Source organism: Peromyscus californicus, unplaced genomic scaffold (genome assembly GCF_007827085.1).
Source record: "Peromyscus californicus insignis strain IS unplaced genomic scaffold, ASM782708v3 Scaffold_13__1_contigs__length_99412109, whole genome shotgun sequence".
In the NCBI taxonomy this organism is placed as follows: domain Eukaryota; kingdom Metazoa; phylum Chordata; class Mammalia; order Rodentia; family Cricetidae; genus Peromyscus; species Peromyscus californicus.
In genome coordinates this window covers 87,772,662-87,787,808 of record NW_026294424.1, presented here as the reverse complement: position 1 = coordinate 87,787,808, position 15,147 = coordinate 87,772,662, and the positions used below count along the sequence as shown (strand labels likewise).

The 15,147-nt window shown below is 40.0% G+C and overlaps 1 protein-coding gene across 1 annotated transcript; it reads left to right on the top strand.

Annotated features, from left to right (window-relative positions):
• Positions 1-10,145: 10,145 nt before the first annotated feature.
• On the top strand, positions 10,146-10,919 carry Naa11 (N-alpha-acetyltransferase 11, NatA catalytic subunit). Its single transcript, XM_052735843.1, has one exon. It carries the CDS (start codon positions 10,146-10,148, stop codon positions 10,917-10,919), a length of 774 nt encoding a protein of 257 aa, XP_052591803.1.
• The last annotated feature ends 4,228 nt before the right edge of the window (positions 10,920-15,147 follow it).

Below are 15,147 nucleotides of genomic sequence, written 5' to 3'. Positions count from 1 at the left end.
AGGGAGTGGCACTAGTAGGAGGTATGACTTTGTTGGAGTAGGTGTGGCCTTGTTGGAGGAAGTGTGTCACTGTGGAGGTGGGCTTTGAGGTCTCATAGATGCTTAAGATACCGTCCAGTGTCTCAGTTCACTTCCTGTTGCCTCTGGATAAAGATCTAGAATTCTCCAGCACCATACCTACCTGCACACCACCGTACTGCAAGCCACTAATGCTCCCTGCCATGATGGTAATGGACTAAACTTCTGAAAATGTAAGCTACCACCTCAATTAAATGCCTTCCTTCATAAGAGTTGCCATGGTCATAATGTCTCTTCATAGCAATATAAACCCTAAGGTAACATTCTATTTTTTTAATATTTCATTTATGTATGTATGTATGTATTTTATGTATGAATGTTCTATGTGCATTATGCTTTTATGCCAGAAGAGGGCATCAGATCCAACTGTAGATGGTTGTGAGCCACCATGTGGCTGCTGGGAATTGAACTCAGGACCTCTGGAAGCACAGACAGTGCTCTTAACTGCTGAGCCATCTCTCCAGCTCCCAATAGTCTTATTTATAAATCAGAAATGAGGGACCAGGATGATAACTTAGCCAGAAAACAAGTGAGAGGAACTGAGTTCAGTCCTATCAGTGACCACTCATAATCCCAGTGTGAAGGAGTTGAAACTGTTGGATGCCGGGGGCTCTGCAACTAGCTTAACTTAGTCATCAAGCCACAGGTCCCAATGTGAGTACATGGGTGGACACATACACATACACACACACACACACACACACACACACACACACACACCCCACCACCACCACCACCACCACCACCAAAACCACTACTAACACACATACACCAACACCACACATACATACACCACATGCATACCACACACACACCACACATATTCCACACCACACCATATCATACACCACACACCAGACACATTCGCACACACCACACACCACACACTAGACACATTCACACACACCATACCACACACCACATAATATACATCACACACATGTACACACACACACATACACACACACACACACACACACACACACACACACACACACACTCCAAAGTAAAAGGAGAAAAGCAAACACTGATTCTGGTAGGTCATGATTCCATACTTTTTTTCCTCCATTTGTATCTTGGGTGTTCTACATCCTCCACACTTCCATAGACAATCTAAAATTATCAGTTTCTTTAAACTACTCAGAAATATTCATTTTTAAATATTTAAAATACTTAAAATATTCATTTAGAAAAAACTGTGGTAGGCAGAATTCCAGAATAACTCCCAAGATTTCCACTTCCTGGAATATCACAAAATTGTTAATGGGGCTTTAATTAGAATTCATTTGCAATTTTAGATAGATTTGTGAAGACAGGGCGAGAACCGGATGCAAGTTATGTACCCAAAATACATAGTAAACAGATCCCACAGCGGAGCATTAACAGCTTTGTCTCTAGAACTGGAATGGGAACAAAGATGATTCCTGTTAATATTTCTATTCAACATCAGATTGGAGAACATAGGAAGTTCAATAAGGCATGAAAGGTTAATCTAAACTATCAGACTAAGACAAGAAAAACTAAATCTGCTATTATTACTTAAATGACATTTCTCATTGGAAGGAAACTAAAAATACAAATAAATTACTAGAAATTATAAAACAGAGCCAAGCAGTGGTGATACATGCCTTTAATCCAGCATTCAAGAGGCAGAGGCAGGTGGATCTCTGTGAGTTCAAGGCTAGCCTGTGCCAGGGCTCTTACAAAGAGAACTCTTGTCTCAAAAAAAATATTGATAACAAAACAGCTTAATTTCAGTATGACATTAATGTACAAATATTTTTCTTCAACAAACTATTGAAAATACAATTTAATTATTGCAATGTCCTCGTTTGCTTTTGTTGCTCTGATAAAACATTGACCAAAACCAATATGGGGAGGAGGGTCTATTTGGCTTATACTTTACAATCGGTAATCAAGGGAGACCAAGGCAGGAACATAGAAGTAGAAACTGAAACAGAAACCATGGGAGAATGTAGGTTACTGTCTTGCTCTCCACGGCTTGCTCGGCCTGCTTTCTTATACAACCCAGGAGCCCTGCCCAGGATAACACAATCCACATGCTCCACAGACATGCACACGGACTAGTCTGATATAAGTAATTACTCAGTTGAGGTTCCCACTTTCCAAGTGTCTCTGATTTATGCCAAGTTGACAAAAACTAACAGCACACACAATATTAACAAAAAATAGAATACCTATGAGTAAGTCCAAGAAATGGTAGTTAATACTTTAATAAAGGAAATTATTTTTAGTTGTGAGCTTAGACTTTAACAGCTGAGCCACTGATATTTTTTTAATTTTGTTTTGTTTGTGTGGGGGGTTGAAAGGGCAGAAGGCAGATACAAGGGGACAGGGAGATAAGGGGGATCGGGATACATGATGTGAAATCCACAAAGAATCAAAAAAATTTAAAAGAAAAAAATCACTAGAATACAAAAAGGTTCAGTGGGAATAGAAGGGAATCAGAGAGGACATAAGTATATTATATATATATACATAAGTATATTATATATACATATATAATAGCATATATTATATATACACATAAGTATATATAATATTATAATATAATATTATAATATAATATAATAATATAATATAATATTATAATATTATTAAACAATAAGAAATAAAGAGAAAAGAAAATCAAAAACATTGAAAGGGATGACATATATAAGAAAAATTGTCATATCTTAGTGATGGCTGCATGTGGTAAATACATTTTTAGAAACCCTTTAGCCAAATTTAGTAGAGGAGTAAAATATATAAAGAATCCCTACAATTGCAAGAAAATAGGCAAGAGATATACTCAGGTTACTTTTCTGTAGCTATGATAAAATGCCATGACCAAAACAAAACCACTTATGGAAGAAAGAGCTTTTTGTGGCTTACTGTTGAGAAGCCATTGTGGCAGGGAGGCAAGGCAGCGGGAGTGGTAAACTAAGAGATCAAGTCTTCAACTGCAAACACGAAGAGGGGAGAAACTGAAAGTCAGGAGAGGCTAAAAGCTCTCAAAGTCCAGTGATGTACTTCCTCTACAAGGCTGTATGTCCACAACCTCCCTAGACAGGGCCACTGACAAGGGTCTAAATGTCCAAATACGTGAGCCTATGGGGGAATATTTCTCATTCAAAATACTACTCAGAAACAATGCATTAAAGGAAATGGTGGTAGGCAGAATTCCAGTATAATGCCCAAGATTTCTACCTCTCAGTGTGACATCCTGCACAATGGCATCAACTGACTGTGAGTGGGGCTTCTCAATATGATGTTTCACTCCATTGGCACTGCCATGTAGCAGAAAGGATTTTGCAGAAATCAGCAAGATCTCTCACAGATGACTTACTCAAAGACAATAATACCCTCAGTGGCTTAATATAATCAGAGGGAATGTAAGAGATTTAGAGGAGATTCAAAACTAGTGATATCTCTGATAACTCCAAGTAAGCAAATTTCCATATTGTAGAATGGCTCCCATAGCAGGCAATAATGAGTAATTCTAAAAGACCTAAGAAAATTCTTCTTTGGTTAGTGTTATCAACCTGAGAAAATCTAAAATCACCCAAAAGATGAGCTTCTGGGAATGCCTGTGGGAAATTATTTTGATTGCCTTAATTCAGGCAGAAAGATCCAGCCACTGTGGGAGGCACCATCCCCTACCCTGGACTGGTAGTGGAGAAAGAGAGCTGACCAGCAGAATGAATTCATGCACTGTAAGCTTCCTGATTCTGGATGTCATGACCAGCTACTTCAAGCTCTTGCTGTCTTGACTTCCTGCCATGACAGACTCTGTCTTTGAACAGAGAGCCAGGATAAACTCATTTTCCCTTAAGATGCTTTTGTTGGGGTATTTCATTGCAGAAACAAGAAAACTAAGACAGTGTGCAACAATAACATGGGAACCTGGGGCTTACAACTGCAAGGAATTGAATTCTAACAATGGGAATCTGAGGCTAAGAGGAGCCTCAGCCTCACAGGAGATGGCAACTCTGATTGGAAGCTGCATTTTTGCCTTACAATCCTTAGCAAAGCAGCCTACTTAAGCATAAGGCTCCCAAACTTCTGAATGACAAAATTATAAGGTAACACATTTATGTTGCTTTAAGCTTCTAAGTCTGCTGTGGCAACACAAAATTAAGGCAGTTTGTATTGTTAAAAATATTAGAAATAAAGAAAATGTCTGAAGGGAAACTAATTACTATTCCATTTAATGCACACAATGGTGTGTGTGGTGTGCCTAAACAGTGCTAAAATTAAATACTTTATGAGTGTGTATGCTGACACTGGATAGAGCTCAAAAATAAACAAACAAACAAACAGGCATTGAAAACCAGATATGGTGGCACATACTTCTAATCCCAGCACTTGGAGGGGAAGAGCTCTTTGATTTTAAGACCACTCTGCTCTACAGGATGAGTTCCAGGCCAACTGGGAGTATATAAGGAAATGCTGGCTCAGAGAAAGAAAATAAATAAATTGGGGAAGATGGTGACGTAGTTCAGTTGTTTGAGCATGTGCATCAGCACGCCTGAAGCCCAAGTCTGATCTCAGGCATTGCAGAGATTGGGCCACCTACCTGCAGGGAGGAGTGAGTGCATGTCTGGAATCTCAGAACTCAAGAGCCAGTGACAAGAGGATCAAGAGCTCAATGGCATCATTGTCAGCCTGACATCAACCTGTGATATATGAAAGCCAGTCTCTAAAAGACAAAGAAAACCCTAAACCAGAAAACATACACCCAAATTTTAAAAGTTAAAATCCTGTTCAAAAAATATAAATCACAGGTTGGGGATTTAGCTCAGTGGTAGAGCGCTTGCCTAGCAAGCACAAGGCCCTTGGGTTCAGTCCTCAGCTCCGGAAAATTAAAAAACAAACAAAAAAATATATATAAATCACTAAATATAAGTATTTAATTCTATTTATTAAAATGATAAAACTTGTATAATTTTTATTTAAGGATATATATAAATAAGAAATATTTAATTATACAAGTTAAGGTTGAAACATACACACACAATAATATATATTCTAATATTCATGTGTGTGCATGCACATACTAATATATATTCTAATTGTATGTCCTAATATATATTCTAAAATATATTGGCATGGATTATGACTAGAATTCAGAAGTATTCGCATTATCCTATTTCTTAGCTCAGTGCTGAATACCTGGGTATTTATTTATTTTTTAAAGATCATCTATTACTATATACATTTACATGGGTAGCATATTTCACCTATTTAAAAAGTCCCCAATTCCTGAAATACAACCTCTTGTCTTCCTACATTATGTGCTAAATAATAAGTTCATCAAGTGAAACATGCATGTATGACTCTCCAAGTGCATTTCGATACAGTAACAGCCATGGTGGGGGCCATCGCTTCACCCTAATTGGTGATGGCAGTTGAGGCAGATTAGCAGAGTGAGCCAGGAGAACAGAGACCCACGTGTCATCCTTCTTCTGTGCTTTATGCTTTGCATGTTTAATCTGCTACGTTGGGGAAGTGAAGCAGAGAGAAATCCCAAGAGCTAATGACAGTGGGACAGAAAGACACAGCAGAAGATTGAAAATATGTTTTGTATTTCTTGAAATAATTAGAGAGTGAATTGCAAAGTGGTGCTTAACTGGCAGCCTCATTGTGGGGGAGTTACTTCTCCAGCTGAACATTCAGACTACCGTCATGGAGCTGTTCTGCTCATCCATCTTGAACATATTTGGGTTCCCCTTGAACCAAGACATCACCTTAGTGAGAACCCTAGAAACTCTAGCTAATCTGCATCCCTGAAACTTCTTGAAGAAATATGAAATGTCAGATACTCCTATGATTTTTATATTAATCCTCAAAATCTACTTCTACTTCTATACATCCAGTTCTGAATATCATTGGCATAAGTGATCTGGATGCCAGGAAAGCACTTTGCAGTAAGACTCTGAATAGATAGAACTACATATTCTCATATATTCATATATTCTCATCTCATAACAAAGTAACGTTCAATTTCCCAAAGCTTATTTCCCCTTAATCAGTTTGCAAGGAAAAGAGTACCCTCAAAATACTCTACACTTTTAGCATCATCATGCTTGCAAAATTGGGTACAAACAGGGAAGAACTATTTAACACTTGGCCAAAGCTTGAAAAGAGAGCATCACATTCAACTCTATGGATAGGTACAATTAATACAAGTTAATATAAAAGCAAAACAAAAACATTATTATTAACATAGTAGGAAGGCAAATTCACCAATTTCTCTTTATTAAATGTAAAAAATTTGTGTAACTATTTGTTGTCAGATTAGTAAAATGTAATTTCACTTATTGAATTCTAGTTTAATATTGACGATCTGCCTCCATTCTGAATCCCACCACTCCATCCCCCAAAGAAGAAAAATTTCATCTGTATTAGACTAATACAGAATTTTAGACCTAGGTAAGATTAAGACATCACATGGCTGAGCCTAACAACAAATTGTTTGGCATAGTTATTAAATAAGATGCCCTTTTGAAAAAGTCACATAACTCCAAATATTCTCCTTAAACAATCACTGGAAAACTCCCCAAGTTTAAGGGGGAAAGTCATTTTTTAGGCAACTAACATTTGGCATTTATACTCGAAATAGTTAAGCCAACTACCAAAGTGCCAAGACCATGTAGAATGGATATAATAAAGAATTGGCAATCAGTTGTACACCAGGAAACCAAAAGCCAGGTATCTGGGAGCTTACCATCGTAGAAACTCTAAAACTTCCAGATTAATCGCTTTGTTTATTTCATTTCCTGGTCTCAGTCTCTCTCCTTTCTACTTCACAGGATAGGTTAAAGGTAGTTGGCCACTGCCCATGCTCAAGGGGGCCATGCAATACACCGCATCTATGGACTTTCTAAATGGATGGTTCTATAATTGACAATAGATATTATAAGATTTAAGTGGAAGAATGTGGGATAAATCCATTGCTGTTTGTTTTTCCTCTTGGGTCCTTTCAAAAGTTAAGAGATTATTATTGATGCATCCTGCTGTCATCCGAGCTCCTCCTTCCCTCATTTAAATGTGTTGAAAACCACTCATAATCACTACTCTTCTTTTTTTGTTGTTGTTTGTTTTGTTTGTTTGTTTTTTGGTTTTTGTTCTTCGAGACAGGGTTTCTCTGTGTAGCTTTTGGAGCCTGTCCTGGAACTCACTCTGTAGACCAGGCTGGCCTCAAACTCACAGAGATTCACCTGCCTCTGCCTCCCGAGTGCTGGGATTAAAGGTGTGCGCCGCCGCCCAGCAATCACTACTCTTCTGTACCTGCTACACTGCCTTCTCTTTGAGCAATTCTTTCTTCTTATCCAGTATGTCTATCAGCCAGCCAATCATCATCTCAGGGCTTCAGGATGAGTTCTTTAAAAAAATTTTACATCAATCATCCTTTATACAAAGCTCTCATATACATTACCCCCATTTCATTCTCAAAACAAAATAGGAGAGCTGTTGCATGGAGTTTTAGCATTCATAGAAGAAAACACAGATGCCTAGAACACTGAAGTGGTTTGTCCACGATCATAGTTAACAAGCCATAAGGAAAGAATGTAAGTCAAGTTTATGCTGACCATGCCCATGGTTCATAAATGCTACTTTACTCCCTCTGTCACAACAGCCAGCCCCTGTTCATCACTTTCCGTCCATTGTCACATTTCACTCCCACACATACTCATATCTATCGTACAAAACTATCATTGATTTCTATCTCTGGTATTTTACTATCCAATGACACATGGGGACAGTCGGGACACTGATAGGGAACTAATCTGGCAATAATGGACAATTTATGATGCCTCCTCAAGCAAAATTACTATAAGTTTAAAGTGAATTATCTCTTCCTTTGGATATTTTACCTTATTAAACCATTCATTAGTGGCTAGATTGAATTATAAATGCATGGCCAATAGCTCAGGCTTATTACTAACTAGCTCTTACATTTTAAGTTAACAGATATTCCTTATTTACACTCTGCCATATGGCAGTACCTTTATTAGCATGGCACATTCATCTCCTGCTGCCTCTGCATCTACTGGTGACTCCTGACTCCACCCTTCTCCTTCCCAGCATTCTCAATTTTACTTTCCCGCCTAACTTTATCCTGTTCAGCTATTGGCCAGTCAGCTTCCTTATTAAACCAATCACAATAACAAATCTTCACAGTGTACAAAAGGATTATCTCACAGCATTTCCCCCTTTTTATCAAATTAAAAAGGAAGGTTTTAACTTTAACATAGTAAAATTATATACATTAAAAACAGTTATTAAGTAAGAATGACAATTACAATATTCAGTCCATTTGTCTGACAAAATTAGAGATAATATTCTATTATTTATCTTATCTTTGTGACTCCAAAATTTTGTACCTAATTTACCTTCTATTATAACTAAGGAAAACTATAACCAAGCATGCTTGTTAAAAGGAAAATCCAAAATCTCTGTCTCATGTTAGAGGAGCACCTGATATGGGACAGAAGAAAAACCAAGGGACTATTAAGGGACTATTCTATTGCTACTAATCTCATAATCGTTTGGTTTAATTTTGACTCTTTAAAACTTTTCTTAAGGTATAAATATTATCTCAAAATTTATAAGATTATTATACATACATATTTTTTGAACTTTTTGTCATGATATTAATGGTCATATAGAGAACTAATTCTAGAAAAAGGTTTCATCTAACTTCCTGTACATGATTTCAGGTTTGAATCTCTATCAGGTAACTAGGAAATAAGTTTTTATACCCTGGATATATATAACAAATATGGTCCTTTAACCTCTTCAAGATCTGCTGCATATGGTAATGTTTAAGTTTTCTGCAGTATGATTTGTTATTATTATTAAGTTTTTAAATTTATTTTATATACAAACCACAGTTTCCCCTCCCTACTCTCCTTCTGTTCCCGACCCCCATCATCTTTCTAGCCCCCCATCCACTCCTCAGAAAGGGTAAGGCTTCCAATGGGAGTCAATAATCCATGGCATATCAAGTTGAGGCAGGACCAAGCTCCTCCCCTCTGCATCACAGCTAAGTGAAGCATCCCACCTAAGTGAAGCATCCCACCGTAGGGAATAGGCTCCAAAAAGTCAGCTCATGTGCCAGGGACAGATCTTGGTCCCAGTGCTAGGTGCCCCAGAAACAAGACTAAGCTACACAACTGTCCCCCACACGCAGAGGGCCTAGGTCGGTCCCATGCAGGCTCTCTAGCTGTAGGTCTAAGAGAGTCCGTGAGCTCCCACAAGCTCAAGTCAGCAGTCTTCGTGAGTTTCCCTGCCATGACCTTGATCCCCTACCCCCTGCTTATATAATCCCTCCTCCCTCTCTTCAACTGGACCCCTGGAGTTTGGCCCAGTGCTTGGCTGTGGGTCTCTGCATGCAGTACAATTTCATTATATGAAAACTGCTAGGTAGCAGTCCACGGGGTAAGGGGCAGGTCAGGCAGGCTACCTGGGATGGCACTGATATACTGGTTTATTTGTTCTAGTTACATAGGGGTGTTCAGATGTAGACAGGCTAAAATTGAGTCCAAAGAGATGGCTCATTGAGTAGAGAGCATACTGGCGCTTGCTGCCAGACTCAGGGCTTGAGTTCAATACATGGGACCCATGTCTTGGAAAATGAGACTCCTACAGGTTGCCCTCTGACCTCTGCATGCACTATGGTACACACTCATACATTTATATATATGTTACATATAGAGAGAGAATAAGTAAATTTAAAAGAAAAAAAAGTTAAAATTGAAACAAATACAAGACACAGGAAGCAATGGGCCACACTTACTTTTTAAACAAAGCAGGGCTCCGCCAACTCCTCTCGCTCCGCCCCCTCCCCAGTGTGCGCAGGTGCAGGCTTGTCACCCGGGAAGCCTCATTGGCTGGGACTGTGGGCTTCCGGAAGCTCCCTTAGCCCCGCCCCTTCCGCCCGCCGGCCTTCCTGCCTTCCCGCCACCGGTCTCCAGCAGCCTTGCCGCGCGGCTGGGCCTGCTGAAGTCAATTCCCGAGGCAACCGGCGTGGTGTGGGCCTCCTGGGCCGGGCCGCCAGGATGAACATCCGCAATGCCCGGCCCGACGACCTCATGAACATGCAGCACTGCAACCTGCTCTGCCTGCCGGAGAACTACCAGATGAAGTACTACTTCTACCACGGCCTCTCGTGGCCCCAGCTCTCCTACATCGCCGAGGACGAGGACGGCAAGATCGTGGGCTATGTCCTGGCTAAGATGGAGGAGGACCCCGATGACGTCCCCCACGGACACATCACCTCGCTGGCCGTGAAGCGCTCGCACCGGCGCCTCGGCCTGGCGCAGAAGCTGATGGACCAGGCCTCGCGGGCCATGATCGAGAACTTCGGCGCCAAGTACGTGTCCCTGCACGTCAGGAAGAGCAACAGGGCGGCCCTGCACCTCTACTCTAACACCCTCCACTTCCAGGTTAGTGAGGTGGAACCCAAGTACTATGCCGACGGGGAAGATGCTTACGCCATGAAGCGCGATCTCTCCCAGATGGCAGATGAGCTGAGACAGCAGCTGGTGCTGAAGAAGGGCAGATACGTGGTTCTGGGCTCCGGGGAGAACCAGGAGGCCCAGGGCAGCACACTTCCTGGTGCCGAAGAGGCCTGTCAGCTGGAGAACCCTACAGGTGAAGACAAGGGCAGTGACAGCTCTGACGTCCAGGACAACTCAGAGGGCTTGGATTCCACCTCCTTAGAGCCTTGCCCAAGGTATTCTCTTCCCTGGCGGGGCCGCCTCTGTACCCCTTTGCGTCGTATCTTGTACTACCCCATCCCATCCTGTCCCACCCTGTTGTACTTTTGCTAGGTTTCTTGGTGACCACTCCCTACCAACTTTGACAGCAAAGATTCAGGACTCCCTGTTTGAAACAAGCAATGCACAAGAACTCACATGCTGAACGTATGTTAAATTCAGACAAAGGGGGCATTCATCCTGCCCTTTGGTATGAGTTGTGTTTCTGGGTAACCTTGTACTTTATGCAAGGAATTTTATCTTCTGAGAATTCCAGTTAATAATTTGGAGTGATGAAATTTGAAAATCACCATTTTACAGCTCTTGATAAAGTAGTGACTCTAGAGCCGATGGTCATTAATAGTTAAAAGGGGAAACTTTCCAACACTTTGTAATGATAGGTCAGACCTAGAACACACAAAGTCAGCCATTATTCTCATACCAACGTTACGTTTTTTTCTTGAATGCAGTGAAGGTACCCACATTGTCACCTATGCCATCCATATTCTTGCTAGAAGAAAATTAGATTTCTCTTTTAGATCCCACGAGTGTTTTTATAGACAATAGAGGGACATGTTGAACAGTAAACAATGCAGTCAGTAAAATCCAGAATGAGAATGAAGGAATTTTGACAGAAGAATGTCCTGGCTTCTTCAGCAAATAAGTGGCATTTTAAAGAGGGAGAGAGATGGGCAGCTGGGCCTGTAGCTCAGCAGTACTGCTCCTGCCTAGCAGTTCCATTACCACCACCAAAACAAACCAACAACAAAAGAATTCTTTATTAACCTGAAGATAATAGCAACCAGATAACCACTAGGAGGACTTTTGTGATCCTCGTTCAAACAAACCAACGAGACATTTGTAGACACCCAGGCAAAATTCAAACATGGACTCTATTCCAGTAAGTATGCTAAATGTGAAGTAAAATAATTATCCTACAAAAATATTTTTCAGTCAAATTAACTAATGCAATGCCTAGAATTGGTTTTAAAAATACACCAGCAAAATATAAAGGGGAAAAAAAAACCCGTCCTAATGGAGAAATCAAATCAGAATAGCCTAAAAGGGGCAAAGGTGGAGTGGGGTGGAAGAGAGTATGTGCCTGTGAATGGCCTGGGTTTGATTTTAAGGACTGAAACGGAAAAAAAAAAAAAAACTAAGAATAAAATAAGAATGGCAGCATGTAATAGTTGTTGAAAGTGAGATATGTACTTGTGGGTTCCTTATGCTGTTTTTTTTTTTTTTTTCACTCTTGGATTTGTGAAAATTCACACAAAAACTTAGAACAAAGTATTATACTTGCTAAAACATTCTAAGATGCCGATAATGCCACACATAGTAACACATGTCTATAATCCCAGTTTTGGGGAGGTAGGAGGATCTTGAGTTTGAGGCCATCCTGGGCTAGTGAGATATTATTATTATTTTAAGAAATAAAAAAAAAAAAAAGAGCGGAGCTGGCCCAGAGGTTAAAGGTACTTGCAGCCAAGCCCTGGTGAATTTAATTTCAATCCCTGGGACCCATATGGTAGAAGAGAACCAATTCCCAAAAGTTGTCCTCTGACTTCTATACATGTGCCTATAAACACACACACACACACACACACACACACACACACACACACACACACACACACACACACACAAGTACTTTTTAAAAGCTACTAACTTAGGGACAGGCTCAGTTGTAATAATAAAATACTACAGTATTTCTTCCAGGAAGAATTATGTCATATAATTCTAGGGTCTATGTGCTAAGGACAGTTTTAAAGTTTCAGTGGGATTCATCTGATCCAAGATCAAGGCAGCAGAAGAATGTAAAGGGAGCAGTAAAATTGAGCAAAACATAACGCCTTCAGAGCTATGTCATCAGATTTCTACCTGTTTCAAACCATCTGGCCAGTGACAGACCTTCACTGCCTGGATTCTAGACACAGTACTGTGTTTATAAAATAAGAAGAAAGGAAACATCAAACACAAAAGAGTTTTTATCACTGAAGATTTTATTTAATCTAAACAGATTTTTTGTAATTATTTCTTTTAAAAATCTATGGAAGGACATAGGCAGTATTGATCACATCTATGTTAATTTGCTTCTCTTCAGTGTTAAATTACTTGAGAACAGAACTAATAAGAGTGTTTTAAAACTCTACGTATGAAGTGTAGTAAATTCAAAAGCCCTTAGGACCTGAGAAATAAAGTAAATAAAAACATCTGCTCATCTTAGATAAAGAGAAAAATACCAAAGAAGAGTCCTTCTTCCGTGGCAGTTATAACTCTTGTTGTACAAATACAGTTACAGTTGAACTATCTGCTTATGCATCATAGTTGAATCTTAGGTTCCTTTATTCAACTTCCTCTTCCTTACAGGTTGATGTTTTCCCTTCTTCCCTTCCTTCCTTGACCTCCCTCCCTCCATCTCTCCCCCCCTCCCTCCCTTCCTTTCTTTCTTTTGGCATGGTCAGCCCAGGCTGCCCTTGAATTTGATGAGATTTACCTAATTTTGGTTCTGAGACATTCCCATGACCCCATCTAGTGCTTGCTCCTCAGTCTTCAGTTTTGAGTCATATCCAACCAGAGGCCATGTGGATCTTGTTGGGGTCACTTCAGTAGTTAGGATATAGTGCTCTGCATAAAGTAACTGAACTGTTAAATAAAAGTGCCCCTGACTGAGTGGCTCACAAATTACAGTCTTCCTTCATCATAGAGCAGTATGGATCCTCAGGGTGGTAAAGACTAGGTGGAGAGGGAAAGGCTTTGCTCCACATAAATCACTCTAGGGTCCACCTAGAACAGGTCTCTGTAGCTCCTTGGCAACCTGGTAAAGCTTAAGGACCTCATAGGGGAAGAAAAAAAAATCCTGAAGGCATCATTGTCATATGGATTATAAGAAAAAAAATATTGAATAGGATTGTCAAGGTTTTTAAATGTGTGTAACAATATTTATGCTTTAGTAGCATAAGAAATAAAAGTCTAGCAGTATGTGTATTTATTAGTTATCTTTAAGCAGGTTTGATTCTAGTATAAATGACATTTGAGATGCCTGCAATAACTATAATATGATAGGAACTTACTATGATTTTATTGTGACAAAGCCCTAAGTATAGCAAGTACTCCTGCATACATTCACAGTAGAAACAAATACAAAATTTCAGTTCCTTGCTCACTGACTCCCATTTTCTAGAATAATGTCTTCCACCAGTTCATGCACATATCGGTAGTGGAGAAAGGAAGAAGGTAAATATACACAGAACTTTATACAGGCTTTAAAACTCAGTACCAGTTTTCCAGGTAATGGCACGGGAGATAAAGAAATGTGGTTTAGCTTGGCCCTAGGAAAGAAAAGAAGGTATTCTGGCAAAGAGCAGTGTTCCTTCCACAACAGGAAACATCCTAGTTATGCTGTGGATGTGGGGAGCTGCTTCAAGCCCAGCCAGGAACAGGGGCTCCCTATGCTCCCCTTCAAGACATGCCACAGGGGGTTCTGGGAGTCCACCTAGGGTTTTTACATAAATATATAGCATATTTATTCTGCTTTTGTACAAACTTGGGCAAGTTAACAATGGGATTCTACCACCTTCTGCCATTGTCTCTTCCAACTCTGAAAGAGATGATCCCTCCACTCTGATAGTCCCCCATGCTATCAGAAGTTTTACTGTGTCCCTTTCAACTGTCACCAGCTCATAGTTTTACTTGCCTAAATGGGAAAAGGCAATGGTGAAGCAACAAAGAACATGGGAGAAATAAGGTTATATTGTGAAAGCATACTACACTGTTGTATTGTGATACTCTCTCCTATGGAACTAGAGTTCAGACACATACAGAAAATGCCATAGAGTGATTTTTCATTTTTTCTTATTTCCATTTTCATGTGAGTAGGACAGTTGGTGAATTGGGACTGGGTATCTTCAGCCTAAAAATAGTAATAAAAATTATTCCTTTTCCTGTAGCTCTTACTCACTGTGTTGCTACAGCTGTTCTCAGTACTGTTCCTGAGTGTCTCCTTCTGTCATGCTATCCCTATAAGGTCAGCAGGAAGAATACTCTATTTTACAGGTCTATCACATTGCAGAAAGCAGTGCATCCTTCAGTTCATGAGGGAAGAATGGGCAGGAGGGGGGCACGGAGATGGGGCAGACTTAGCTACTCAGGTTCCCCAAATGTGAAGATGAAACAAGATGGTTCCAGTCCTGCTAAGTACAACTCATACTGTAGATTTTGCAAATAGAGGCTAATAGTAACTGTTCAGCTCCCTTCCTTCACAATAATCAAATGGTGAATGTTGTGTCTGAGCAGCAACAGT

Bases quoted from the DNA above. Each gene is read 5' to 3' on its own strand.
- Naa11 (XM_052735843.1), top strand. From the start codon at position 10,146: ATGAACATCCGCAATGCCCGGCCCGACGACCTCATGAACATGCAGCAC.